Source organism: Oncorhynchus tshawytscha, linkage group LG05, assembly GCF_018296145.1.
Source record: "Oncorhynchus tshawytscha isolate Ot180627B linkage group LG05, Otsh_v2.0, whole genome shotgun sequence".
Classification (NCBI taxonomy): Eukaryota; Metazoa; Chordata; class Actinopteri; order Salmoniformes; family Salmonidae; genus Oncorhynchus; species Oncorhynchus tshawytscha.
The window spans coordinates 4642032-4669583 of NC_056433.1; the positions used below are offsets into that span (position 1 = coordinate 4642032).

Genomic DNA, 27552 nt, shown 5'->3' on the forward strand with positions numbered 1-27552 from the left:
AACCCTTTGAGACGCATCGAAAGCGGCACCATTCAACGCCTCGTTTTACAGGCTTGACACCGTATCATCACACGGACGGTCTATTATTAATTAGGGGGTCTGACCAAGGCAGCAGTGCCGGGAGTGGCGAGGTTATTACATATTCCACCTCATTTGCCAGCAGCATACCACCCAGCATACCACTGCTGGTTTGCTTCTGAAGCTAAGCATGGTTGGTCCTGGTCAGTTCCTGGATGGGAGACCAGATGCTGCTGGAAGTGGTGTTGGAGGGCCAGTAGGGCCAGTAGTAGGAGTCTTTCCTCTGGTCTAAAAAAAATATCCCAATGCCCCAGGGCAGTGACGTATGACGCTGCGGAGGAGATCCCCCTACCCTTTGTAGAGCGAGCATCCCCGTTATTTCACTCGCAGGCGCCTGTTGGTTCATATTGGGGAGGGTGGGTGCAACCGTCCGGCTGCCTGCGGGTGGCACGCTCTAGTGACATAGACCGATGGGATCACTCTCCGATTCATAAATATCTCAGCCTCGTCAAACGTTACAACACAGCCTCATTCATTCGTTTTCAAATGGGTTAAACATTAAGTGTCACGCAATTGCCCAAAAATGTAGCGTAGAAGTCTGCAACCATCAGGCTTAACCTCAAACTTCCCCATAAAATAGGTTAAAATGTGCGATCTTGATAAATTCCCCAACATACATTTTTAAGACATTGAATAAGAATGTATAAGAATATAATAACGTCTTCTTCTAATAATAATAAATGTCTTCTTCTCCTGTCACAGCACATGAAATACACAAAAATATACATTTCACATGGCTAAAATGATTAGAAACAATAAATAACTACAAGTACCATGACTCAGACGACCGGAAATTAATTTAGGAAGCGGAAATACGTACAACAGCGGAAGCGAATGTATACAATGGAAATAAAAAAAACAATTAAGTTATGAAAAACAATATTAATTGCCTTTCTTTGTCGCCGCTGCAGATAAAGAAATGGCGGATATATAGACACGGTAATTTAGGTCTCGTTTATGCACGGGTACATGGAGCTTTACTGGCTACAATCGAGAGGGTTATTTACTAAATGTAGCTTTGTAAATAAAAGGTAGCTTGATAGCTAACGTTAGCTAGCTGGCTAATTTAGCACATACTGTACTTGCTGTTTAGCTCACTAGCTACTAATGTTAACCTTCACGCTATTATTAACTATCACGCTTTCAGAGTACTTCATATATAACAAACCGGACATACATATCTAACATTGGCTAGCTATAATTCTCACGTTATTGTTTTGTTTGCTCTTCCAGACAAATTAGCCTGGTAACGTTGTGTATTCGTTAGCCTAACATCATTAACCAGCTGGCTAGCTGTCTACAAAGGATCATTAAGGGCCAGGAGCAAGCTGCAACAACATCCACACGATAGCCAGCGATTCGATCTGCCTGCATTATCATACTCTACTTATCAAGCCATCTAGTTGTTTAAAATGGCATTTTAATCATTGGTGTGGAGCTGGCAGGTCCGTGTATCTCACGTGTAGTTTGCTAGCTAGGTAGCTAACTAATAAATGCCCATACCAGGGCAATAGAGATAGCTTGGGCTAATTGCTTGAAAATGCATTGTCATATCTGGTTGATTGTCATCGATATGTATCTGTGTTTGTGTGACTATTAGAACCACTGGAGAAGCGGTTTCATGGATAAAAACAGAATGAGCTGATAGTTCCAGTGGTCTTTCAGAAGAGGTGGCAGAAGAGAGAGGCTGACCGGAAGATGCCAAGAAGAAAACAACAGAATCCTCAACCTGTCAAGTGTAAGGGCTCAAACGTTGATCTATTCTCTAGAGGGCAACATGCATGATAATGACGTTCCTGATCTTTGTGCTCTGGTTTTAACGTTTCCTGTATGAGAGCAGATGGTCAAATATGAAATACAGGAACAACTGTATTCATTCACTACAGAATTTTGTTTACTAGACCAGTTGTAGGGTGGGAACTAATGGTGACCACTTTCTAACACGCTGAAGAGGGGGATCATCAAGTTCATGTAGCTACAGACCAAAAAAATGCCAGACATAGAAATGGACACAAACAATATGTCCCCACATAGACATTTTACTGGAGAACCTCGCTATGCTTAAACAGTTGTTTTCACTATATAATCTTTGAGGAACACATGTGTAAGAAAAAAAATAGTTTTAAAAACTATCAGTCAGGAAATGACTTATTAGGTAAGATGCCGGAAGTGGCTCTGTACCAATTTGACTTCCTGTGATTACATCACATCCAATCGCCTCGCCTCCTCACCAATATTGGAGAAAAAATGTCAGGGGTCCTTCCTTCCAATGTGTTTTGAGGAGGTGGCAATTCAGGAAAGACTTGAATATGACATACAGGAAACATCATAGAAACACTTTACTAGGCGTCTTGGTTTCTCATCGATGGCAGCAGATGGGATCTCGTCATTAACATTGGCTACTGCCTTAACTAAACCTCCTCTCCAAAGACCAATTAAGGCTACGTCTCAAATGGTGCCCTATTCTAGTCTGACGACTCACACTAAATCATTTTTTTCTGCTGTCGTTCGCTACATACTTCAGTCTGAGCCTGACGTCATTGAAGTCGTTTGTGGTTTTTCAAGGGGCACGAGGGCCGTTTTGTACAAAACAAAGTCCTCAACGCTTTTGGTCGTCTCTAACCAATCAGAGTATCAAAGCCAATGACTGATTTTTAAAAAAAACGCAGCTTTACCCACCTGTGTGACTGGCTCTGGCCAAACCCATTGGTTTCTGGAGAAATCAGACTGCCTCGAATATGTTGGCATTCGGTGAAGGGTCCGGGAAGACTCTCGGAAAGGGAGATACCTAGTCAGTTGTCCAACTGAAATGTGTCTTCTGCACGTAACAGTGGATTAACTGCCTTGCTCAGGGTCAGAATGACAGATTTTTACCTTGCCAGCTCGGGGATTCACTCATTGCAGAAAAGAAACTAACGTCCGCGAGCGTGGTGTAGCGTTTGGCCCGAACAAGTTGTGAACCCGAGATAGTTCACAACTTTTGACCAGGGCCCCATATGGCTCTGAATTATGCAGGGAGGCAGCCACTGACTCATGTACTGTCATGCATCACACTCTCCACTAGAGGGCAGCAGAGTATTAGTTCACTCAGAAGGCCTTTAAAGGGATACTTTGGGATTTTGGCACTACTTCCCCAGAGTCAGATAAACTTGTGGATACAATTTTCATGTCTCTGTGTCCAGTATGAAGGAAGTTAGTGGTACCTTCCCGAGCCAATGCTAACTAGTGTTAGCACAATGGCTGGAAGTCTACATACCTAATCCATACATAATGAATCACATCCGGCTGTGATTGGGAGTCCCATAGGGTGGCACACAATTGGCCCAGCATCATCCGGGGTAGGCCGTCATTGTAAATAAGAATTTGTTCTTAACTGACTTGCCTCGTTAAATAAAGGTTAAAAATAAAATACCTGTAGACTTCCAGTCATTTGCCAGCAGCATACCACCCAGCATACCACCCTGCATACCACCGCTGGCTTGCTTCTGAAGCTAAGCAGGGTTGGTCCTGGTCAGTTCCTGGATGGGAGACCAGATGCTGCTGGAAGTGGTGTTGAGGGCCAGTAGGAGGCATTCTTTCCTCTGGTCTAAAAAAAAATATATCCCAATGCCCCAGAGCAGTGATTGGGGACACTGCCCTGTGTAGGGTGCCGTCTTTCGGATGGGACGTTAAACGGGTGTCCTGACTCTCTGAGGTCATTAAAGATCCCATGGCACTTATGGTAAGAGTAGGGGTGTTAACCCCGGTGTCCTGGCTAAATTCCCAATCTGGCCCTCAAACCATCACGGTCACCTAATAATCCCCAGTTTACAATTGGCTCATTCATCCCCTCCTCTCCCCTGTAACTATTCCCCGGGTCGTTGCTGCAAAAACGTGTTCTCAGTCAATTTACCTGGTAAAATAACGGATAAATAAATACAATTTTACAAAATGCCAAAATCCCGTAGTATCCCTTTAATTGTGGCAGACTGTCTTGGAAATTACTGGCAGGTGGTACTATGAATATTCTGTAATATTCATAGTACACCACATCAGTCACTGGCTTTATCAATTAACATTTCTGTCAGTAAGGCTAGGAAAACATGGCTTGATTAATATTCATACTTCCTCACATCCTTATGACTTCTAACCTTCATATAAAGCTATTTTCTAGGAAACTCTATTTTATTATACTAGATTATTAATACTAGATTATTATACTATACTATTAATACTAGATTATTAATACTAGATTAGTATACTAGATTATTAATACTAGATTATTATACTAGATTATTAATACTAGATTATGATAGATTATACTATTAATACTAGATTATTAATACTAGGTTATTATACTAGATTATTATTATTACTAGATTATTATACTAGAATATACTAGATTATTATACTAGATTATTAATACTAGATTATTAATACTAGATTATTATACTAGATTATTATACTAGATTATTAATACTAGATTATTATACTTGAGTATTAATTCCCTGACAAATATAAATACAGTTTTTTTTTGTGTTTCAGTGGATTCTGAAGATGGTGTATTAACCATTGTAGCTCCAGGAAGCCTGACCTTGAAGGCAGATTTCCTTCTGGGACACAACCTTGAGTTTGGTGACCCCGGCCATGACAAGATCCTAGGCTTGGACGACAAGTACTCAGGTTGGTACTAAATGTATTACAGTTTTGTTGGGACAGAAATACACTGCTCAAAAAAAATAAAGGGAACACTTAAACAACACAATGTAACTCCAAGTCAATCACACTTCTGTGAAATCAAACTGTCCACTTAGGAAGCAACACTGATTGACAATACATTTCACATACTGTTGTGCAAATGGAATAGACAACAGGTGGAAATTATAGGCATTTAGCAAGACACCCCCAATAAAGGAGTGGTTCTGCAGGTGAAAAAAAAAAAACGACCACTTCTCAGTTCCTATGCATCCTGGCTGATGTTTTGGTCACTTTTGAATGCTGGTGGTGCTTTCACTCTAGTGGTAGCATGAGATGGAGTCTACAACCCACACAAGTGGCTCAGGTAGTGCAGCTCATCCAGGACGGTACATCAATGCGAAATGTGGCAAGAAGGTTTGCTGTGTCTGTCAGCGTAGTGTCCAGAGCATGGAGGCGCTACCAGGAGACAGGCCAGTACATCAGGAGACGTGGAGGAGGCCAACAACCCAGCAGCAGGACCGCTACCTCCGCCTTTGTGCAAGGAGGAGCAGGAGGAGCACTGCCAGAGCCCTGCAAAATGACCTCCAGCAGGCCACAAATGTGCATGTGTCTGCTCAAACGGTCAGAAACAGACTCCATGAGGGTGGTATGAGGGCCCGACGTCCACAGGTGGGGGTTGTGCTTACAGCCCAACTCAGTGCAGGACGTTTGGCATTTGCCAGAGAACACCAAGATTGGCAAATTCGCCACTGGCGCCCTGTGCTCTTCACAGATGAAAGCAGGTTCACACTGAGCACGTGACAGACGTGACAGCCTGGAGACGCCGTGGAGAACGTTCTGCTGCCTGCAACATCCTCCAGCATGACCGGTTTGGCGGTGGGTCAGTCATGGTGTGGGGTGGCATTTCTTTGGGGGGCCGCACAGCCCTCCATGTGCTCGCCAGAGGTAGCCTGACTGCCATTAGGTACCGAGATGAGATCCTCAGACCCCTTGTGAGACCATATGCTGGTGCGGTTAGCCCTGGGTTCCTCCTAATGCAAGACAATGCTAGACCTCATGTGGCTGGAGTGTGTCAGCAGTTCCTGCAAGAGGGAGGCATTGATGCTATGGACTGGCCCACCCGTTCCCCAGACCTGAATCCAATTGAGCACATCTGGGACATCATGTCTCGCTCCATCCACCAATGCCACGTTGCACCACAGACTGTCCAGGAGTTGGCGGATGCTTTAGTCCAGGTCTGGGAGGAGATCCCTCAGGAGACCATCCGCCACCTCATCAGGAGCATGCCCAGGCGTTGTAGGGAGGTCATACAGGCACGTGGAGGCCACACACACACTACTGAGCCTCATTTTGACTTGTTTTAAGGACTTTACATCAAAGTTGGATCAGCCTGTAGTGTGGTTTTCCACTTTCATTTTGAGTGTGACTCCAAATCCAGACCTCCATGGGTTGATACATTTGATTTCAATTGATAATTTTTGTGTGATTTTGTTGTCAGCACATTCAACTATGTAAAGAAAAAAATATTTAATAAGAATATTTCATTCATTCAGATCTAGGATGTGTTATTTTAGTGCTCCCTTTATTTTTTTGAGCAGTGTATAACTTGAGATGTAGAGCATCTCATCTTAACTAGACAATTGTTAGGCCTAAATCAAGGCCTTGATCAGTACAAAAATGGTATGAAAATGTATGCATAAGAGCGTCTTGCTAAATGACTAAAACGTAATGTAAATGATGGGCGATTGAAATCAAATCTATTTTATAACCGAGACTTGTTCCATGATAGAAGCATGTCGTGGAGGTCAAAACGTTTACCACTGAATAAATCTTGCATTGCCAGACACATTTCAGATGTTCTGGAGAAACCTAGAACAGTCGGGGTCAAAGTATGGGTAATATACATATGTATGGTATGATTTTTTTTTTTACAATATCTTCTATAACGGTATTTTGATGCGGTGCTGAATTAAATGAAAAGTTACACAAATTGGACTACTTCACTGTCAGTTCGGTCCTAGTTTGGTTGAGTATGGTAACCATGAGATTAGAGAAAGCCAATTAAAACCACAGGATTCATTTGTTGCCATTCTAGGGTCACGCACAGCACTACTCATAAAACATATTTAGAGCTGTCATTGTTCAAATACTGCCAAAAATTTGAAAAATATTGTAAAATTATATATTGGCCGTATCACCCAGTCCTATGTCAAGGTTTTGAGGCCTGAGTTATCTGCTTAACCTGCATACTAGCCTTGTTGGGCTTTAGACTGGTGCTTTGTTGGGCTTTAGACTGGTGCCTTGTTGGACTTTAGACTGGTGCCTTGTTGGGCTTTAGACTGGTGCCTTGTTGGGCTTTAGACTGGTGCCTTGTTGGGCTTTAGACTGGTGCCTTGTTGGGCTTTAGACTGGTGCCTTTTGGGGTTTTAGACTGGTGCCTTTTGGGGTTTTAGACTGGTGCCTCGTTGGGTTTTAGACTGGTGCCTCGTTGGGTTTTAGACACGTGCCTCGTTGGGTTTTAGACACGTGCCTCGTTGGGCTTTAGACACGTGCCTTGTTGGGCTTTAGACACGTGCCTTGTTGGGCTTTAGACGGCTCCTTTGTTATTTTATCATGTCAGGTATGATGGGGCTGTTTGCTACCTCCAGGCTAAGGGCTGTTGTGGTGACTGTATTACCGCCACAACGGCAGTCACAAGTCCCGACCGCAGTCAAATTCCCTGCGACCGTTTTTCACGGTAATCCAATCCAAAACTGTCCAAATGAATGGCACTGATGGGTAGTCGACCAAACTTCATAACAGCCCTCGTTAATGGCCTGGGCCTGGTTTCCCGTTAGCGATGGAATTTAGGTTGGACTGTTTTAACGATGCATCCAGTGCTTAATTTGAGCTGTGTCCTGCCGGAACAGGATCCACCTCCTCTGTTCTTGACTGTTTCGTTCCGGAACCCATTTGGCCTGATACGGTAGGCCTGCCTCTCCTGGCATGAAAAGCTATTTTCGGTAACACTTTATTTGACACTCAGTGTCGTAACACGGTCATAACCATGTCATCATCTGTCATAACAGCTGATATACAGTACCAGTCAAAAGTTAGGACACACCTACTAGTTTGGACACGCCTACTAGTTTGGACACGCCCACTAGTTTGGACACCTACTCATTCCAGGGTTTTTCACGTTGTAGAATAATGATGAAGCAAAACTATGAAATAACACATGGAACCATGTAGTAACCGAAAAAGTGTTAAAGAAGTCTAAATATATTTTAAATTTGAGATTCTTCAAATAGCCACCCTTTACCTTGATGACAGCTTTGCACACTCTTTGCATTCTCTCAACCAGCTTCATGAGGTAGTGCATTTCAATTACCAGGTGTCCCTTAAAAGGTAATTGGTGTAATTTCTTTCCTTTAAATAAATAAAAAAAAATTCTCCCCAATTTCATGATATCCAATTGGTAGTTATCGTCTTGTCTCATCGCTGCAACTCCGAGAAACACTGTTCACCTGGCGACCGTGTCAACGTGCACTGCGCCCGGCCTGCCACAGGAGTCGCTAGTGCGCGATAGGACAAGGATATCCCCAGACGACGCTGGGACAATTTTGCGGTCGCGGCCGGCTGTGACAGAGCCTGGACTCGTACCCAGAATCTCTAGTGGCACAGGTGCAATGCAGTGCCTTAGCTCACTGCCCCACTCGAGAGCCGATCTTTTCTTCTTAATGTGTTTGAGCCAATCAGTTGTGTTGTGACAAGGTAGGGGTGGTATACAGAAGATAACCCTATTTGGACCAAGTCCATATTATGCTGAAATAAGCAAAAAGAAACGACAGTCCATTACTTTAAGACATGAAGGTCCGTCAATACGGAACATTGTGCAGTGCAGTCGCAAAAACCATCAAGCGCTATGATGAAACTGGCTCTCATGAGGACCACCACAGGAAAGGAAGACCCAGAGTTACCTCTGCTGCAGAGGCTTAGTTAGAGTTACCAGCCTCAGAAATTGCAGCCCAAATAAATGCTTCAGAGTTCAAGTAACAGACACATCTCAACATCAACTGTTCAGAGGAGACTGCGCGAATCAGGCCTTCATGGTCGAATTGCTGCAAAGAAACCACTACTAAAGGACACCAATAAGAAGAAGAGACTTGTTTGGGCGAAGAAACACGAGCAATGGACATTAGACCGGTGGAAAACTGTCCTTTGATCTGATGAGCCCAAATGAGATTTTTGGTTAAAACCGCCATGTCTTTGTGAGACGTGGTGCGGGTGAACGGATGATCTCTGCATGTGTATTTCCCACCGTGAAGCATGGAGGAGGAGGTGTTATGGTGTGGGGGTGCTTTACTGGTGACACTGTCTGGGATTTATTTAGAATTCAAGGCACACTCAACCAGCATGGCTACCACAGAATTCTGCAGCGATACGCTTCCCATCTAATTTCCGCTGAGTGGGACTATCATTTGTTTCTCAACAGGACAATGACCCAACACACCTCCAGGCTGTGTAAGGGATATTTGACCAAGAAGGATAAGCTGGTTGATAGAATGCCAAGAGTGTGGAAAGCTGTCAAGGTGGCTACTTTGAAGAATCCAAAATATATTTTGATTTGTTTAACACTTTTTTGGTTACTACATGATTCCATATGTGTTATTTCATAGTTTTGATGTCTTCACTATTATTCTACAATGTAGAAAAGTCCAATTTTAAAATAAAAACTTGAATGAGTAGGTGTCCAAATGTTTGATTGGTACTGTTGCTCCACATTGATCTGGTACTTCCTGTCTACAGCTCTACATTGATCTGGTACTGGTACTCCCTGTATATAGCTCCACATTGATCTGGTACTGGTACTCCCTGTATATACAGTGCCTTGCGAAAGTATTCGACCCCCTTGAACTTTGCGACCTTTTGCCACATTTCAGGCTTCAAACATAAAGATATAAAACTGTATTTTTTGTGAAGAATCAACAACAAGTGGGACACAATCATGAAGTGGAACGACATTTATTGGATATTTCAAACTTTTTAACAAATCAAAAACTGAAAAATTGGGCGTGCAAAATTATTCAGCCCCTTTACTTTCAGTGCAGCAAACTCTCTCCAGAAGTTCAGTGAGGATCTCTGAATGATCCAATGTTGACCTAAATGACTAATGATGATAAATACAATCCACCTGTGTGTAATCAAGTCTCCTTATAAATGCACCTGCACTGTGATAGTCTCAGAGGTCCGTTAAATGCGCAGAGAGCATCATGAAGAACAAGGAACACACCAGGCAGGTCCGAGATACTGTTGTGAAGAAGTTTAAAGCCGGATTTGGATACAAAAAGATTTCCCAAGCTTTAAACATCCCAAGGAGCACTGTGCAAGCGATAATATTGAAATGGAAGGAGTATCAGACCACTGCAAATCTACCAAGACCTGGCCGTCCCTCTAAACTTTCAGCTCATACAAGGAGAAGACTGATCAGAGATGCAGCCAAGAGGCCCATGATCACTCTGGATGAACTGCAGAGATCTACAGCTGAGTTGGGAGACTCTGTCCATAGGACAACAATCAGTCGTATATTGCACAAATCTGGCCTTTATGCAAGAGTGGCAAGAAGAAAGCCATTTCTTAAAGATATCCATAAAAAGTGTCGTTTAAAGTTTGCCACAAGCCACCTGGGAGACACACCAAACATGTGGAAGAAGGTGCTCTGGTCAGATGAAACCAAAATGGAACTTTTTGGCAACAATGCAAAACGTCATGTTTGGCGTAAAAGCAACACAGCTCATCACCCTGAACACACCATCCCCACTGTCAAACATGGTGGTGGCAGCATCATGGTTTGGGCCTGCTTTTCTTCAGCAGGGACAGGGAAGATGGTTAAAATTGATGGGAAGATGGATGGAGCCAAATACAGGACCATTCTGGAAGAAAACCTGATGGAGTCTGCAACAGACCTGAGACTGGGATGGAGATTTGTCTTCCAACAAGACAATGATCCAAAACATAAAGCAAAATCTACAATGGAATGGTTCAAAAATAAACATATCCAGGTGTTAGAATGGCCAAGTCAAAGTCCAGACCTGAATCCAATCGAGAATCTGTGGAAAGAACTGAAAACTGCTGTTCACAAATGCTCTCCATCCAACCTCACTGAGCTCGAGCTGTTTGCAAAGAGGAATGGGAAAAAATGTCAGTCTCTCGATGTGCAAAACTGATAGAGACATACCCCAAGCGACTTACAGCTGTAATCAGTTTGATTTGATTTGTTTGAAATATCCAATAAATGTCGTTCCACTTCATGATTGTGTCCCACTTGTTGTTGATTCTTCACAAAAAAAATGCAGTTTTATATCTTTATGTTTGAAGCCTGAAATGTGGCAAAAGGTCGCAAAGTTCAAGGGGGCCGAATACTTTCGCAAGGCACTGTAGCTCCATATTGATCTGGTACTTCCTGTCTATAGCTCCACATTGATCTGGTATGGGTACTCCCTGTATATAGCTCCATATTGATCTGGTACTGGTACTCCCTGTATATAGCTCCACATTGATCTGGTACTCCCTGTATATAGCTCCACATTGATCTGGTACTCCCTGTATATAGCTCCACATTGATCTGGTACTTCCTGTATATAGCTCCACATTGATCTGGTACTTCCTGTATATAGCTCCACATTGATCTGGTACTCCTGTATATAGCTCCACATTGATCTGGTACTCCCTGTATATAGCTCCCCATTGATCTGGTACTGGTACTCCCTGTATATAGCTCCACATTGATCTGTACTCCCTGTATATAGCTCCACATTGATCTGGTACTCCCTGTATATAGCTCCACATTGATCTGGTACTGGTACTCCATATATATATATATAGCTCCACATTGATCTGGTACTGGTACTCCATATATATATAGCTCCACATTGATCTGGTACTGGTACTCCCTGTATATAGCTCCACATTGACCTGGTACTGGTACTCCCTGTATATAGCTCCACATTGATTTGGTACTCCCTGTATATAGCTCCACATTGATCTGGTACTCCCTGTATATAGCTCCACATTGATCTGGTACTTCCTGTATATAGCTCCACATTGATCTGGTACTGGTACTCCCTGTATATAGCTCCACATTGGTCTGGTACTCCCTGTATATAGCTCCACATTGATCTGGTACTTCCTGTATATAGCTCCACATTGATCTGGTACTCCCTGTATTTAGCTCCACATTGATCTGGTACTCCCTGTATATAGCTCCACATTGATCTGGTACTTCCTGTATATAGCTCCACATTGATCTGGTACTTCCTGTATATAGCTCCACATTGATCTGGTACTTCCTGTATATAGCTCCACATTGATCTGGTACTCCTGTATATAGCTCCACATTGATCTGGTACTCCCTGTATATAGCTCCACATTGATCTGGTACTTCCTGGTACTCCTGTATATAGCTCCACATTGATCTGGTACTTCCTGTATATAGCTCCACATTGATCTGGTACTCCTGTATTTAGCTCCACATTGATCTGGTACTCCCTGTATATAGCTCCACATTGATCTGGTACTCCCTGTATATAGCTCCACATTGATCTGGTACTTCCTGTATATAGCTCCACATTGATCTGGTACTCCCTGTATATAGCTCCACATTGATCTGGTACTCCCTGTATATAGCTCCACATTGATCTGGTACTTCCTGTATATAGCTCCACATTGATCTGGTACTCCCTGTATATAGCTCCACATTGATCTGGTACTCCCTGTATATAGCTCCACATTGATCTGGTACTGGTACTCCCTGTATATAGCTCCACATTGATCTGGTACTCCCTGTATATAGCTCCACATTGATCTGGTACTCCCTGTATATAGCTCCACATTGATCTGGTACTGGTACTCCCTGTATATAGCTCCACATTGATCTGGTACTGGTACTCCCTGTATATAGCTCCACATTGATCTGGTACTCCCTGTATATAGCTCCACATTGATCTTGTACTGGTACTCCCTGTATATAGCTCCACATTGATCTGGTACTCCCTGTATATAGCTCCTCATTGATCTGGTACTTGTACTCCCTGTATATACCTCCACATTGATCTGGTACTGGTACTCCCTGTATATAGCTCTACATTGATCTGGTACTTCCTGTATATAGCTCCACATTGATCTTTTACTTCCTGTATATAGCTCCACATTGATCCGGGACTGGTACTCCCTGTATATAGCTCCACATTGATCTGGTACTCCCTGTATATAGCTCCATATTTATCTGGTACTCCCTGTATATAGCTCCACATTGATCTTGTACTGGTACTCCCTGTATATAGCTCCACATTGATCTGGTACTCCCTGTATATAGGTCCACATTGATCTGGTACTGGTACTCCCTCCCTGTATATAGCTCCACATTGGTCTGGTACTCCCTGTATATAGCTCCACATTGATCTGGTACTCCTGTATATAGCTCCACATTGATCTGGTACTCCCTGTATATAGCTCCACATTGATCTGGTACTGGTACTCCCTGTATATAGCTCCACACTGATCTGGTACTGGTACTCCCTGTATATAGCTCCACTTTGATCTGGTACTGGTACTCCCTGTATATAGCTCCACTTTGATCTGGTACTGGTACTCCCTGTATATAGCTCCCTATTGATCTGGTACTTCCTGTCTATAGCTCCACATTGATCCGGTACTGGTACTTCCTGTATATAGCTCCACATTGATCTTTTACTTCCTGTATATAGCTCCACATTGATCCGGGACTGGTACTCCCTGTATATAGCTCCACATTGATCTGGTACTCCCTGTATATAGCTCCATATTTATCTGGTACTTCCTGTCTATAGCTCCACATTGATCCGGGACTGGTACTCCCTGTATATAGCTAGTTGTATTTGGCGCATGTGATAAATAAGATTTGATTTGAGAGAGGCACAGAGCTAACAGCTGTAGGCTATTAAGGAGTGGAGGCTGTGTGTGTGTGAGTGAGAGAGATTGTATGGTCCATCCAGCGTCTGCAGTGTCCATACAGCTTCTACAGTAACGTGGCCTCCGCAAAAGTTAAGAGCATTCATACCTATCGTGCTTCGGGGAGTTCCTCCTAAAACGCACCACTCAGGGCTAATCTCCTTAGCCAGCCTGCTAATGACAAGCAACTGGCTAAGCGAAAGAATTACCTTCCTACTTCTGAGATGTTGGACTGCAATTCCCGTGTGCTTGACATAGGAGCTCAGCCAAGATGGCATCAAGTAAAAAGGCGATTTCCCACATGCATCTCCATTTCAACCTTTTGATTATATATATATATATTTTTTTGTGGTTTTGCGAACTTGTCCCGCAACTGCGTCCACTTCTTGTGGCAAGCTTGCGTTTCCATAGATACTGTAAAGAGGTCAACCAAAAACATCGGAGAAGCCACGGGGGAAATATCCGAATCTCTTCATTGCCCCCCTCCAGCAAAATTAGCCTACATTTGTATTTCCCACTATATTGAGATTAAAAATCGGAGTATAATGCTTGTATAGATGCCAACCCCAATGCATTTCATGTCATCAATCAAATGCATTACAGTTAAAAACAACTTTACTTCCACCACCACCACCACCGATTTCTGTATGCTAGCTATGCTAACAGCTGATACAAACGGGAGTTAGCAGTCACTTCTTCTAAATCCCAAAAAGGGTCACCTTCTAAATGTTATGCAGCAAAAACAGCCAAATATATCAAAATCGGACTTTAGTAACCCCATTGTGGGCCATTTCTTTAAAAAAAAAAATGTTTTCATCAATCATGACGGATATCCACATTGTTACAGCAGATTTCCTGAATGTGTGCCAATCCACGGTCGATGTTCCTTTGACCTCCACCGCATGAATCCCTATTTACCTCCCCGATCTCTTTCCAGGAGTTCAAACTCATTTTCGTGTTAAAAAAAATAAATAAATAAAAACCCTACACGAGATATAGAAATCTGTTTATTTATGTAAACTTGTTCAGATGAGGCCTTTAGTCAAAGTTCTCCCGTGTTTGTTGTGAAGGAAATGTGTTTGTATAGGATGTACCGGTCCCACCTACCGTCAAAACAATCATGTTGATGTGGGAGCTATGCGGGGCGCACGGCATCTCCGTTATGGAGAGTTGATTTGGCAACAAGCATCTGAAGGCTCGGCAATTGCATCACACACTCTGTACGGCGCCTTCCGCACCACATTACCAGATCAAGCATAACGCCATGTGGTTATTGCCCTACGGTACATTTGACTTAGTCTTCACAATCCACGCGCCGCATAACAACAAAAGGAATCGCGTTACACATGAGTAACTTCTAAGGTGGTTTACTACTGGTAGACAAAACAACACACAAGTTCAATAAATCTAAAGCATGCCACACTGCACACTAGTCCAGCTGGTGATTTGCAGCAGTGCAGAGTCCCTCCCAATTAATTTAATTGGCTTCTGCTGGAACACATACATTTTGACGCAACCGTTGTGCACAAGGCGTAAATCACTAAAAGCCTATTTTATGGTCATTGTGGAATCTGTGGTGACGTACAGCATTTGACTGATACGGCCTCCGTATAAGTCAGGACATTCATACTTCTTGCGCCTAGCAGAGCTGTTGTCAATGAAGTGAGTTTGTGTTTATACAATAATTAGTAGTACCAGATCAATGTGGAGCTATATACAGGGAGTACCAGATCAATGTGGAGCTATATGCAGGAAGTACCAGATCAATGTGGAGCTATATACAGGAAGTACCAGATCAATGTGGAGCTATATACAGGAAGTACCAGATCAATGTGGAGCTATATACAGGAAGTACCAGATCAATGTGGAGCTATATACAGGAAGTACCAGATCAATGTGGAGCTATATACAGGAAGTATCAGATCAATGTGGAGCTATATACAGGGAGTACCAGTACCAGATCAATGTGGAGCTATATACAGGAAGTACCAGATCAATGTGGAGCTATACACAGGGAGTACCAGATCAATATATACAGGAAGTACCAGATCAATGTGGAGCTATATACAGGGAGTACCAGATCAATGTGGGGCTATATACAGGGAGTACTAGTACCAGATCAATGTGGAGCTATATACAGGGAGTACCAGTACCAGATCAATGTGGAGCTGTATACAGGGAGTACCCGTACCAGATCAATGTGGAGCTATATACAGGGAGTACCAGTACCAGATCAATGTGGAGCTATATATACAGGGAGTACTAGTACCAGATCAATGTGGAGCTATATACAGGGAGTACTAGTACCAGATCAATGTGGAGCTGTATACAGGGAGTACCCGTACCAGATCAATGTGGAGCTATATACAGGGAGTACCAGTACCAGATCAATGTGGAGCTATATACAGGAAGTATCAGATCAATGTGGAGCTATATACAGGGAGTACCAGTACCAGATCAATGTGGAGCTATATACAGGAAGTATCAGATCAATGTGCAGAGGTACAAGGTATTTGAGGTAGATACAGTATGTACATGGAAGGCAGGGTAAAGTGACTAGACATCAGGATAGATAATAATAAGGTAGATATGTACATGAAGGCAGGGTAACGTGACTAGACATCAGGATAGATAATAATAAGGTAGATATGTACATGGAAGGCAGGGTAACGTGACTAGGTATTAGTAAAATAAAGAACAGTAAATGATGTTTGTGTGTACCGTGCATTCGGAAAGTTTTCAGACCCCTTGACTTTTGTTTTACGTTACAGCCTTTTTCTAAGATGAGAGATGTTTACCTTATTTCATCCTTCAATCTACACACAATACCCCATAATGACATCACAATACCCCATAATGACATCACAATACCCCATCATGGGGCGGCAGGTATCCTAGTGGTTAGAGCGTTGGACTAGTAACCGAAAGGTTGCAAGATCGAATCCCTGAGCTGACAGGGAAAAAATCTGTTGTTCTGCCCCCTGAACAAGGCAGTTAAACCCACTGTTCCTAGGCTGTCATTGAAAATAAGAATTTGTTCTTAACTGACTTGCCTGGTTAAATAAAAAATATTGACATCACAATACACCATAATGACGAAGCGATAACATTTTTGAAATGTTTGCAAATTTATTACAATAAAAAACAAATATCTTATTTACATAAGTATTCAGACCCTTTGCTTTGAGCTCAGGTGCATCCTGTTTCCATTAATCATCCTTGAGATGTTTCTACAACTTGATTGGCGTCCACCTGTGGTCAATTCAATTGACTGGACATGATTTGGAAAGAAACACACCTGGCTATATAAGGTCCCACAGTTGACAGTGCATGTCAGAGCAAAAACAAAGCCACGAGGTTGAAGGAATTGTCCATAGAGCTCGGGGACAGGATTGTGTCATGGAACAGATTTGGGGAAGGGTAGCAAAACATTTCTGCAGCATTAAAGGTCCCCAAGAACAGAGTGGCCTCCATCATTATTAAATGGAAGAAGTTTGGAACCACCAAAGTCTCTTCCTAGAGCTGGCCTGCCCGGCCAAACTGAGCAATTGGAGGAGAAGGGCCTTGGTTAGGGAGGTGACCAAGAACCATGATGGTCACTCTGACAGAGCTCTAGAGTTACTCTGTGGAGACGGGAGAAATTTCCAGAAGGACAACCATCTCTGCAGAACTCTACCAATCAGGCCTTTATGGTAGAGTGGTCAGATGGATGCCACTCCTCAGTAAAAGGCACACAACAGCCCACTTGGAGTTGGCCAAAAGGCATCTAAAAGAAACAAGATTCTCTGGTCTGATGAAACCAAGATTGAACTATTTTTCACAATGCCAAGTGTCACGTCTGGAGGAAACCTGGCACCAATCCTACGGTGAAGCATGGTGGTGGCAGCATTTTGCTGTGGGCGTGTTTTTCAGCGGCAGGGACAGGGAGACTAGTCAGGATCGAGGAAAAGATGAACGGAGCAAAGTACAGAGAGATCCTTGATGAAAATCTGCTCAGGACTTCAAACTGGGGTGAAGGTTCACCTTCAACAGGATAACGACCCTAAGCACACAGCCAAGACAACACAGGAGTGACTTCAGGACAAGTCTCTGAATGTCCTTGAGTGGCCCAACCAGAGCCCGGACTTGAGTCCGATCGAACACTCTCTGGAGAGACCTGAAAATAGCTGTGCAGTGACGCTTCCCATCCAACCTGACAGACCTTGAGAGGATCTGCAGAGAAGAATGGGAGAACCTCCCCAATTACAGGTTTGCCAAGCTTGTAGCGTCATACCCAATAAGACTCAAGGTTGTAATCGCTACCAAAGGTGCTTCAACAAAGTACTGAGTAAAGGGTCTGAATACTTATGTAAATGTGATATTTCAGTTTTATTTTAACACGTGTGCAAAAAATTATATATATATATTTTTTTTCTTTGTGGGGTATTGTGTGTAGATTAATGAGGGGGGGAAAAAACAAATGAATCATTTTAGAATAAATTTGTAACGTAACAAAATGTGTAAAAAGTTAAGGGGTCTGAATACTTTCCGAATGCACCGTATATAGTCTGGTGAGTGTGTATAAGTCAGTGCAGATAGTCTGGGTAACCATTAATTCACTATTTAGTAGTTTTATGGCTTCTGGGTAGAAGCTGTCTCGAAGCCTGTTGGTTCAAAAGCCAATGCTCTGGTACAGTTTGCCGGTTGGTAGGAGAGTCTATGGCTTGGGTGGCCGGAGTCTTGGATTTTTTTTTGGGGGGGGGGGTGCCCTTCCTCTGACACTGCCTGACATAGAGGTTGTTTAACACTGGTTGTGTTGTGCCTGTGGGGGCCAATTTAATTTTACCATTATGAGTATGCCCCTTTCACAAATTTAAATCTAGTGCTGAAACCTGAAAAGGGTTATTCACGAGGTGGTTCACGAGGTAACACTGTAAGTAGTTCACGAGGTAACGCTTTAAGTAGTTCACGAGGTCACGCTGTAAGTAGTTCACGAGGTAACGCTTTAAGTAGTTCACGAGGTAACGCTTTAAGTAGTTCACAGGGTAACGCTGTAAGTAGTTCACGAGATAACGCTGTAAGTAGTTCACGAGGTAACGCTTTAAGTAGTTCACGAGGTAACGCTTTAAGTAGTTCACGAGGTAACAGTGTAGTCAGTGCTGTAAGTAGTTCACGAGGTAACGCTGTAAGTAGTTCACAGGGTAACGCTTTAAGTAGTTCACAGGGTAACGCTGTAAGTAGTTCACAGGGTAACGCTTTAAGTAGTTCACGAGGTAACGCTGTAAGTAGTTCACAGGGTAACGCTTTAAGTAGTTCACGAGGTAACAGTGTAGTCAGTGGTGTAAGTAGTTCACGAGGTAACGCTTTAAGTAGTTCACGAGGTAACGCTGTAAGTAGTTCACAGGGTAACGCTGTAAGTAGTTCACGAGGTAACGCTGTAAGTAGTTCACGAGGTAACGCTGTAAGTAGTTCACAGGGTAACGCTGTAAGTAGTTCACAGGGTAACGCTGTAAGTAGTTCACAGGGTAACGCTGTAAGTAGTTCACAGGGTAACGCTGTAAGTAGTTCACAGGGTAACGCTGTAAGTAGTTCACAGGGTAACGCTGTAAGTAGTTCACGAGGTAACGCTTTAAGTAGTTCACGGGGTAACGCTGTAAGTAGTTCACAGGGTAACGCTGTAAGTAGTTCACGAGGTAACGCTGTAAGTAGTTCACGAGGTTACGCTGTAAGTAGTTCACGAGGTAACGCTGTAAGTAGTTCACAGGGTAACGCTTTAAGTAGTTCACGAGGTAACGCTGTAAGTAGTTCATGAGGTCACGCTGTAAGTAGTTCACAGGGTAACGCTGTAAGTAGTTCACAGGGTAACGCTGTAAGTAGTTCACAGGGTAACGCTTTAAGTAGTTCACAGGGTAACGCTGTAAGTAGTTCACGAGGTAACGCTGTAAGTAGTTCACGAGGTTACGCTTTAAGTAGTTCACGAGGTAACGCTGTAAGTAGTTCACGAGGTAACGCTGTAAGTAGTTCACGAGGTAACGCTGTAAGTAGTTCACGAGGTTACGCTTTAAGTAGTTCACAGGGTAACGCTGTAAGTAGTTCACGAGGTAACGCTGTAAGTAGTTCACGAGGTTACGCTTTAAGTAGTTCACAGGGTAACGCTGTAAGTAGTTCACGAGGTAACGCTGTAAGTAGTTCACGAGGTTACGCTGTAAGTAGTTCACGAGGTAACGCTGTAAGTAGTTCACAGGGTAACGCTTTAAGTAGTTCACGAGGTAACGCTGTAAGTAGTTCATGAGGTCACGCTGTAAGTAGTTCACAGGGTAACGCTGTAAGTAGTTCACAGGGTAACGCTGTAAGTAGTTCACGAGGTAACGCTGTAAGTAGTTCACAGGGTAACGCTGTAAGTAGTTCACAGGGTAACGCTGTAAGTAGTTCACGAGGTAACGCTGTAAGTAGTTCACAGGGTAACGCTGAAAGTAGTTCACAGGGTAACGCTGTAGTCAGTGGTGTTTATCACTTAAAAAATAGAGACAAAGAAAAATCACTGTCTGTTGGAAAACTAAACGCTTGCCTACATTTTATCATTCATTTTTATATTTCTGCTTTTTCTATGAGTATTAGGTCTGTGGCTATTTTGTGAGATTGTTTTTTACACAAAGTTCATAACCAGCAGTAAATATCTTTCTGAAAATTCTTTGAGAATCCTTGATTAGGTTTACTAAAGCAATGTGCCATGAACAATATTTGCATAAAAGCATTTGACCACACATTGAGCTGTCTCTCTGTGTTGGTGACAGCCTCTTTTTAGTATGACAGACAGAGAGAGAGAAATAAACCCACTGCTGGTTGGGTGCTGCTCAGGGACATTTCTCCCTCCCTCCCCTTCTCTTCCTCTCCCTCTCTCTCCTTCTTCCTCTCCCTCTCTCTCCTTCTTCCTCTCCCTCTCTCTCCTTCTTCCTCTCCCTCTCTCTCCTTCTTCTCCCTCCCGCTCTCTCCTTCTCCCTCCCGCTCTCTCCTTCTTCTCCCTCCTGCTCTCTCCTTCTCCCTCCCTCTCCTTTTTCTCCCTCCCGCTCTCTCCTTCTCCCTCCTGCTCTCTTCCTCTCCCTCTCTCTCCTTCTTCCTCTCCCTCTCTCTCCTTCTTCCTCTCCCTCTCTCTCCTTCTCCCTCTCTCTCCTTCTTCTCCCTCCCTCTGTGGCCTCTTTGTCAGAAAGAACAATCTGAAAAATGGCAAAGGAAAATATTTTAAAAAAGAGCAGTGGCAAGCAGCAGCCATTATTATATAAGGGTGATAAAAAGACGCAGTGCCATTATCATCAAGGACACCATTATCATCAAGGACACCATTATCATCAAGGACTCCATTACCCTGGAAACCATTTATTCATCATCATCATCATCATCATCATCATGTCCTGTCTGCCTCCTGCTCCCCCGCTGTCATCGTCATCATCATCATCATCACCATCATCATTACCATCAGCCACTGCCATTATAGTCATCATCATTAGGCTTGGTAATCATCCAGCAGGCAGAGTTTCTAGCAGAGCAGGGACAGACAAGCTCAATAAAAGGCTGTATCAGACTCCCACCCTGCTCACAGTCTCTCTCTGCCTGGCTGGGAGAAGGAGGTTTATCTCCCATTCCTTACTGCTGCTGGGTTTAGTTCAGAGAGAGATAAGGCCAGAAAGAAGGAGAGAGACTGAGGGAGAAGAAAAACACTAAAGAGGCCTAGCCACGACTAGGTCAGAGAAGGCTGCTTCTTCACAGACCGAGATAAAGGGAGTGAAAAGGAGACGGAGAACGAAGGATTTAGAGAGGGAGAGAACAGAGGCCTAGCCAAACTGTCTGTTCTTTCTTCATGTTTTTGGGGGGAGGCCTACTGCAACAGAGGCATCTTATTTATCTTTCACCCCTTATTATTTGGATAAATACTGCAAACAGCATAGCGGTAATACAAGCTGCCAGCACTGTGAGTATGAAACACTATCTACGTAGAGCTATGAATGATTATTTGCTAGAACAGAGATTGTATTTGCCTTTTTGAATTGGTTTGATTCCAACTGAATGCATTCTAGTCTGACCTCGGAGATGAAGCTAGATACCTTCTGAATGTAGTCTAGTCTGACCTCGGAGATGGAGCTAGATACCTTCTGAATGTAGTCTAGTCTGACCTCGGAGATGGAGCTAGATACCTTCTGAATGTAGTCTAGTCTAACCTTGGAGATGAAGCCAGATACCTTCTAAATGTATTCTAGTCTGACCTCGGAGATGGTGCCAGACACCTTCTGAATGTAGTCTAGTCTGACCTCGGAGATGGAGCTAGATACCTTCTGAATGTAGTCTAGTCTGACCTCGGAGATGGTGCCAGACACCTTCTGAATGTATTCTAGTCTGACCTCAGAGATGAAGCTAGATACCTTCTGAATGTAGTCTAGTCTGACCTCGGAGATGGAGCTAGATACCTTCTGAATGTAGTCTAGTCTGACCTCGGAGATGGAGCTAGATACCTTCTGAATGTAGTCTAGTCTGACCTCGGAGATGGAGCTAGATACCTTCTGAATGTAGTCTAGTCTGACCTCGGAGATGGAGCTAGATACCTTCTGAATGTAGTCTAGTCTAACCTTGGAGATGAAGCCAGATACCTTCTAAATGTATTCTAGTCTGACCTCGGAGATGGTGCCAGACACCTTCTGAATGTAGTCTAGTCTGACCTCGGAGATGGAGCTAGATACCTTCTGAATGTAGTCTAGTCTGACCTCGGAGATGGAGCTAGATACCTTCTGAATGTAGTCTAGTCTGACCTCGGAGATGGAGCTAGATACCTTCTGAATGTAGTCTAGTCTAACCTTGGAGATGAAGCCAGATACCTTCTAAATGTATTCTAGTCTGACCTCGGAGATGGTGCCAGACACCTTCTGAATGTAGTCTAGTCTGACCTCGGAGATGGAGCTAGATACCTTCTGAATGTAGTCTAGTCTGACCTCGGAGATGGAGCTAGATACCTTCTGAATGTATTCTAGTCTGACCTCGGAGATGGTGCCAGACACCTTCTGAATGTATTCTAGTCTGACCTCGGAGATGGAGCTAGATACCTTCTGAATGTATTCTAGTCTAACCTTGGAGATGAAGCCAGATACCTTCTAAATGTATACTAGTCTGACCTTGGAGATGGTGCCAGATACCTTCTGAATGTAGTCTAGTCTGACCTCGGAGATGGAGCTAGATACCTTCTGAATGTAGTCTAGTCTGACCTCGGAGATGGAGCTAGATACCTTCTGAATGTAGTCTAGTCTGACCTCGGAGATGGAGCTAGATACCTTCTGAATGTAGTCTAGTCTGACCTCGGAGATGGAGCTAGATACCTTCTGAATGTAGTCTAGTCTGACCTCGGAGATGGAGCTAGATACCTTCTGAATGTATTCTAGTCTGACCTCGGAGATGGAGCTAGATACCTTCTTGTGAACACTGAAATGTTCTTTGGAGTCTAGGGCATGCAGTCTTAGCCAGGATTCGAAAGACACTGTTTCACAGTAAGGCTTTTAAATTGTTCTGTTGAGGGTTTAATCAAATGCAGGTCTGTCAGATTTACCTCCGTCCCAAATGGCACCCTTTTCCCCTATATAGTGCACTACTTTAACCAGAGCCCTATGGGCCCTAATCAAAAGTAGTGCACTACTTTAACCAGAGCCCTATGTGCCCTAATCAAAAGTAGTGCACTATACAGGGAATAGGGTGCCAGTTGGGATGCATTCTTGTCTGTTTAGTCTGACCTGTCTAACACTGTCTAAGTATTGTCAGCACATCTGCTATGGGTTATTGGGTTTGGAGGTTTGGCTATTTCACTCTTGATAGGAGATAGGGATGTAAATGTTTAAACGAAATTGGGATCCTTAAACGTTTAAGAAAAAAAATCCCTAACCAAAAAGAAAAACATGTTTTTTTTGGTCGATGCAGAAAGTTAACTGCTTAGTGGGTCAATTTCCACAACAAAGAGTGTTGAAGCACGAGGCTCAACTGCTCTACTGTTTTGGTGCCCTGATTCCACCACAGTTCTGGCCAGACGTAGTACAGCTGCGACCGGAAGTTACCTTTTTTGTAGCCGGTTAGGAGAATTTATGTGGAAGGTAGGAGACTTAGGTTAGAAAAAGGGTTAAGGTTAGCTAAAATGCTTTCCTAACCTGCTACAAAAAAAAGTTTTAAAGACCTGCCTATACTGTGCCCCTCGCCTCTCTCTCTCTCTCTCCGTCCCTCGCTAGCTCGCTATGAAAGATGTGATTGTTTGTGTTCTCGGAATTACTGCAACTAATCAGTCTCTTCCGTTCCAAAAATACTGAATCTTAGGAGTCGAATCTTGACACTCACCAATGGGAGTTGACGTACAAGGAGTCAAGGAAATAATTATTTTGGAGTTGAGAAAGGCTAGCGACAGCAGTGAAGTCCTGTACGGCAATATTTTGAGAAGTTAAATGAGAAGGAAATGCAAACTTTGCGAGGTGGGGTACAGTAGAGGGTAGTACAGGTGCCGTGCTTAACCATCTGACAGGGACGCACCGTGACACCCAGACCCGATGCTTGTTGAAGCATTGGGAAATGATCCATTTGTCACATCCAATGATTTATACATACACTAGATGCCTGATATGGGGCACTGTTTTGAAGCCACCTTGCCTCCATCTTGTGGTGCGGCAGGTAGCCTAGTGGTTAGAGCGTTGGACTAGTAACCGAAACTAATCGAATCCCCCCCAAGTTCGAATCCCCGAGCTGACAAGGTAAAAATCTGTTGTTCTGCCCCTGAGCAAGGCAGTTGTTCCTAGGCTGTCATTTGAAAATAACAATTTGTTCTTAACTGACTTGCCTAGTTAAATAAATAAAGGTAAATAATCCTGGCTCGCCCTCACCATTGTGTTGAAGCCACTGTGCCTCCATCTTGGTTCTCCCTCACCATTGTGTTGAAGCCACTGTGCCTCCATCTTGATTCTCCCTCACCATTGTGTTGAAGCCACTGTGCCTCCATCTTGGTTCTCCCTCACCATTGTGTTGAAGCCACTGTGCCTCTATCTTGATTCTCCCTCACCATTGTGTTGAAGCCACTGTGCCTCCATCTTGGCTCTCCCTCACCATTGTGTTGAAGCCACTGTGCCTCCATCTTGGTTCTCCCTCACCATTGTGTTGAAGCCACTGTGCCTCCATCTTGATTCTCCCTCACCATTGTGTTGAAGCCACTGTGCCTCCATCTTGGTTCTCCCTCACCATTGTGTTGAAGCCACTGTGCCTCCATCTTGATTCTCCCTCACCATTGTGTTGAAGCCACTGTGCCTCCATCTTGGTTCTCCCTCACCATTGTGTTGAAGCCACTGTGCCTCCATCTTGGTTCTCCCTCACCATTGTGTTGAAGCCACTGTGCCTCCATCTTGATTCTCCCTCACCATTGTGTTGAAGCCACTGTGCCTCCATCTTGGCTCTCCCTCACCATTGTGTTGAAGCCACCTTGCCTCCATCTTGGCTCGCCCTCACCAGTGTAAAAAAAGATTTAGGAAGATATAGAAATGCACTTAATGTCTACATTTTGTTTTTGCCACGTTATTCTATTACAGACATAAACATGAGTTAAACATTCTCCTTAAAGTATAATTTTTTATAGATTACTAATGCGACTGTCCCCACTACAATTGTTATACTTTTTAAAATGTTTGTCATTTTTAACTGAAACACTGTAGAATTCCATTAATTCCGATGTAGGACTGCTCCTACTGGGGAGTGCCAACATGGCCGACCGGTGGATTCAAAGCCTCTCAATGGTCAAAACATAGCATCATCAATCCAGGGTTTATATCCATCATTGGTTCCATCCCTAATAGGAGAAAAAGGATTGCTTGTTATTGTTGGCCTACAGAATAGAAAAGAGAGATTTTTAAAAACGTGCATTCTGTACAGTGTTCACATGGATATCTTTAGATGGCCGATCCATTGTTGATCTGAAGAATATAACAAATGTTTAAATGTAGAATGTTTGTTTTTTTGGTAATAAAAATGAAAGGCTCCCCCCACAAAAAGTAAAAATGAAAAAAAAAAAAAAAAAAAGTATGTCGCCCCTTACTGTAGAGACTCGTCGTTCACCTCTCCTCCTGTGGTGTAGATGGGTTCTCAGTCTAACGTGTCTCTCCTCCTGTTGTGTAGATGGGTTCTCAGTCTAATGTGTCTCTCCTCCTGTGGTGTAGATGGGTTCTCAGTCTAATGTGTCTCTCCTCCTGTGGTGTAGATGGGTTCTCAGTCTAGAGGGTTCTCAGTCTGTAACGTGTCTCTCCTCCTGTGGTGTAGATGGGTTCTCAGTCTAACGTGTCTCTCCTCCTGTGGTGTAGATGGGTTCTCAGTCTGTAACGTCTGTAACGTCTCTCCTCCTGTGGTGTAGATGGGTTCTCAGTCTGTGTCTCTCCTCCTGTGGTGTAGATGGGTTCTCAGTCTAATGTGTCTCTCCTCCTGTGGTGTAGATGGGTTCTCAGTCTAATGTGTCTCTCCTCCTGTGGTGTAGATGGGTTCTCAGTCTAACGTGTCTCTCCTCCTGTGGTGTAGATGGGTTCTCAGTCTAACGTGTCTCTCCTCCTGTGGTGTAGATGGGTTCTCAGTCTAACGTGTCTCTCCTCCTGTGGTGTAGATGGGTTCTCAGTCTGTAACGTGTCTCTCCTCCTGTGGTGTAGATGGGTTCTCAGTCTAACGTGTCTCTCCTCCTGTGGTGTAGATGGGTTCTCAGTCTGTAACGTGTCTCTCCTCCTGTGGTGTAGATGGGTTCTCAGTCTGTAACGTGTCTCTCCTCCTGTGGTGTAGATGGGTTCTCAGTCTAATGTGTCTCTCCTCCTGTGGTGTAGATGGGCTCTCAGTCTGTAACCTGTCTCTCCTCCTGTGGTGTAGATGGGTTCTCAGTCTGTAACGTGTCTCTCCTCCTGTGGTGTAGATGGGTTCTCAGTCTAACGTGTCTCTCCTCCTGTGGTGTAGATGGGTTCTCAGTCTAACGTGTCTCTCCTCCTGTGGTGTAGATGGGTTCTCAGTCTAACGTGTCTCTCCTCCTGTGGTGTAGATGGGTTCTCAGTCTAACGTGTCTCTCCTCCTGTGGTGTAGATGGGTTCTCAGTCTAACGTGTCTCTCCTCCTGTGGTGTAGATGGGTTCTCAGTCTAACGTGTCTCTCCTCCTGTGGTGTAGATGGGTTCTCAGTCTAACGTGTCTCTCCTCCTGTGGTGTAGATGGGTTCTCAGTCTAACGTGTCTCTCCCTCCTGTGGTGTAGATGGGTTGGGTTCTCAGTCTAACGTGTCTCTCCTCCTGTGGTGTAGATGGGTTCTCAGTCTAACGTGTCTCTCCTCCTGTGGTGTAGATGGGTTCTCAGTCTAACGTGTCTCTCCTCCTGTGGTGTAGATGGGTTCTCAGTCTAACGTGTCTCTCCTCCTGTGGTGTAGATGGGTTCTCAGTCTAACGTCTCAGTCTGTAACGTGTCTCTCCTCCTGTGGTGTAGATGGGTTCTCAGTCTAACGTGTCTCTCCTCCTGTGGTGTAGATGGGTTCTCAGTCTGTAACCTGTCTCTCCTCCTGTGGTGTAGATGGGTTCTCAGTCTGTAACGTGTCTCTCCTCCTGTGGTGTAGATGGGTTCTCAGTCTAACCTGTCTCTCCTCCTGTGGTGTAGATGGGTTCTCAGTCTAACGTGTCTCTCCTCCTGTGGTGTAGATGGGTTCTCAGTCTGTAACGTGTCTCTCCTCCTGTGGTGTAGATGGGTTCTCAGTCTAACGTGTCTCTCCCTCCTGTTGTGATGGGTTCTCAGATGGGTTCTCAGTCTAACGTGTCTCTCCTCCTGTGGTGTAGATGGGTT

The 27552-nt window shown here is 43.9% G+C and overlaps 1 protein-coding gene across 2 annotated transcripts in view; it reads left to right on the forward strand.

Moving 5' to 3' along the window:
• The first annotated feature begins 883 nt into the window (after positions 1-883).
• LOC112249871 (zinc finger protein 513) overlaps positions 884-27552 on the forward strand; it is a 34866-nt gene continuing 8197 nt past the window's right edge. The window contains exons 1-3 of one of the 2 annotated variants that reach the window (XM_024419582.2): positions 884-1017; positions 1679-1816; positions 4603-4740. In XM_024419582.2, coding sequence (XP_024275350.1) covers positions 1777-1816; positions 4603-4740 — 178 coding nt within the window. In that variant the 5' untranslated portion in view covers positions 884-1017; positions 1679-1776. Of the gene's footprint in view, positions 1018-1678; positions 1817-4602; positions 4741-21188; positions 21668-27552 lie in introns of those variants that run through there. The other variant, XM_042321352.1, reaches the window with a different exon arrangement.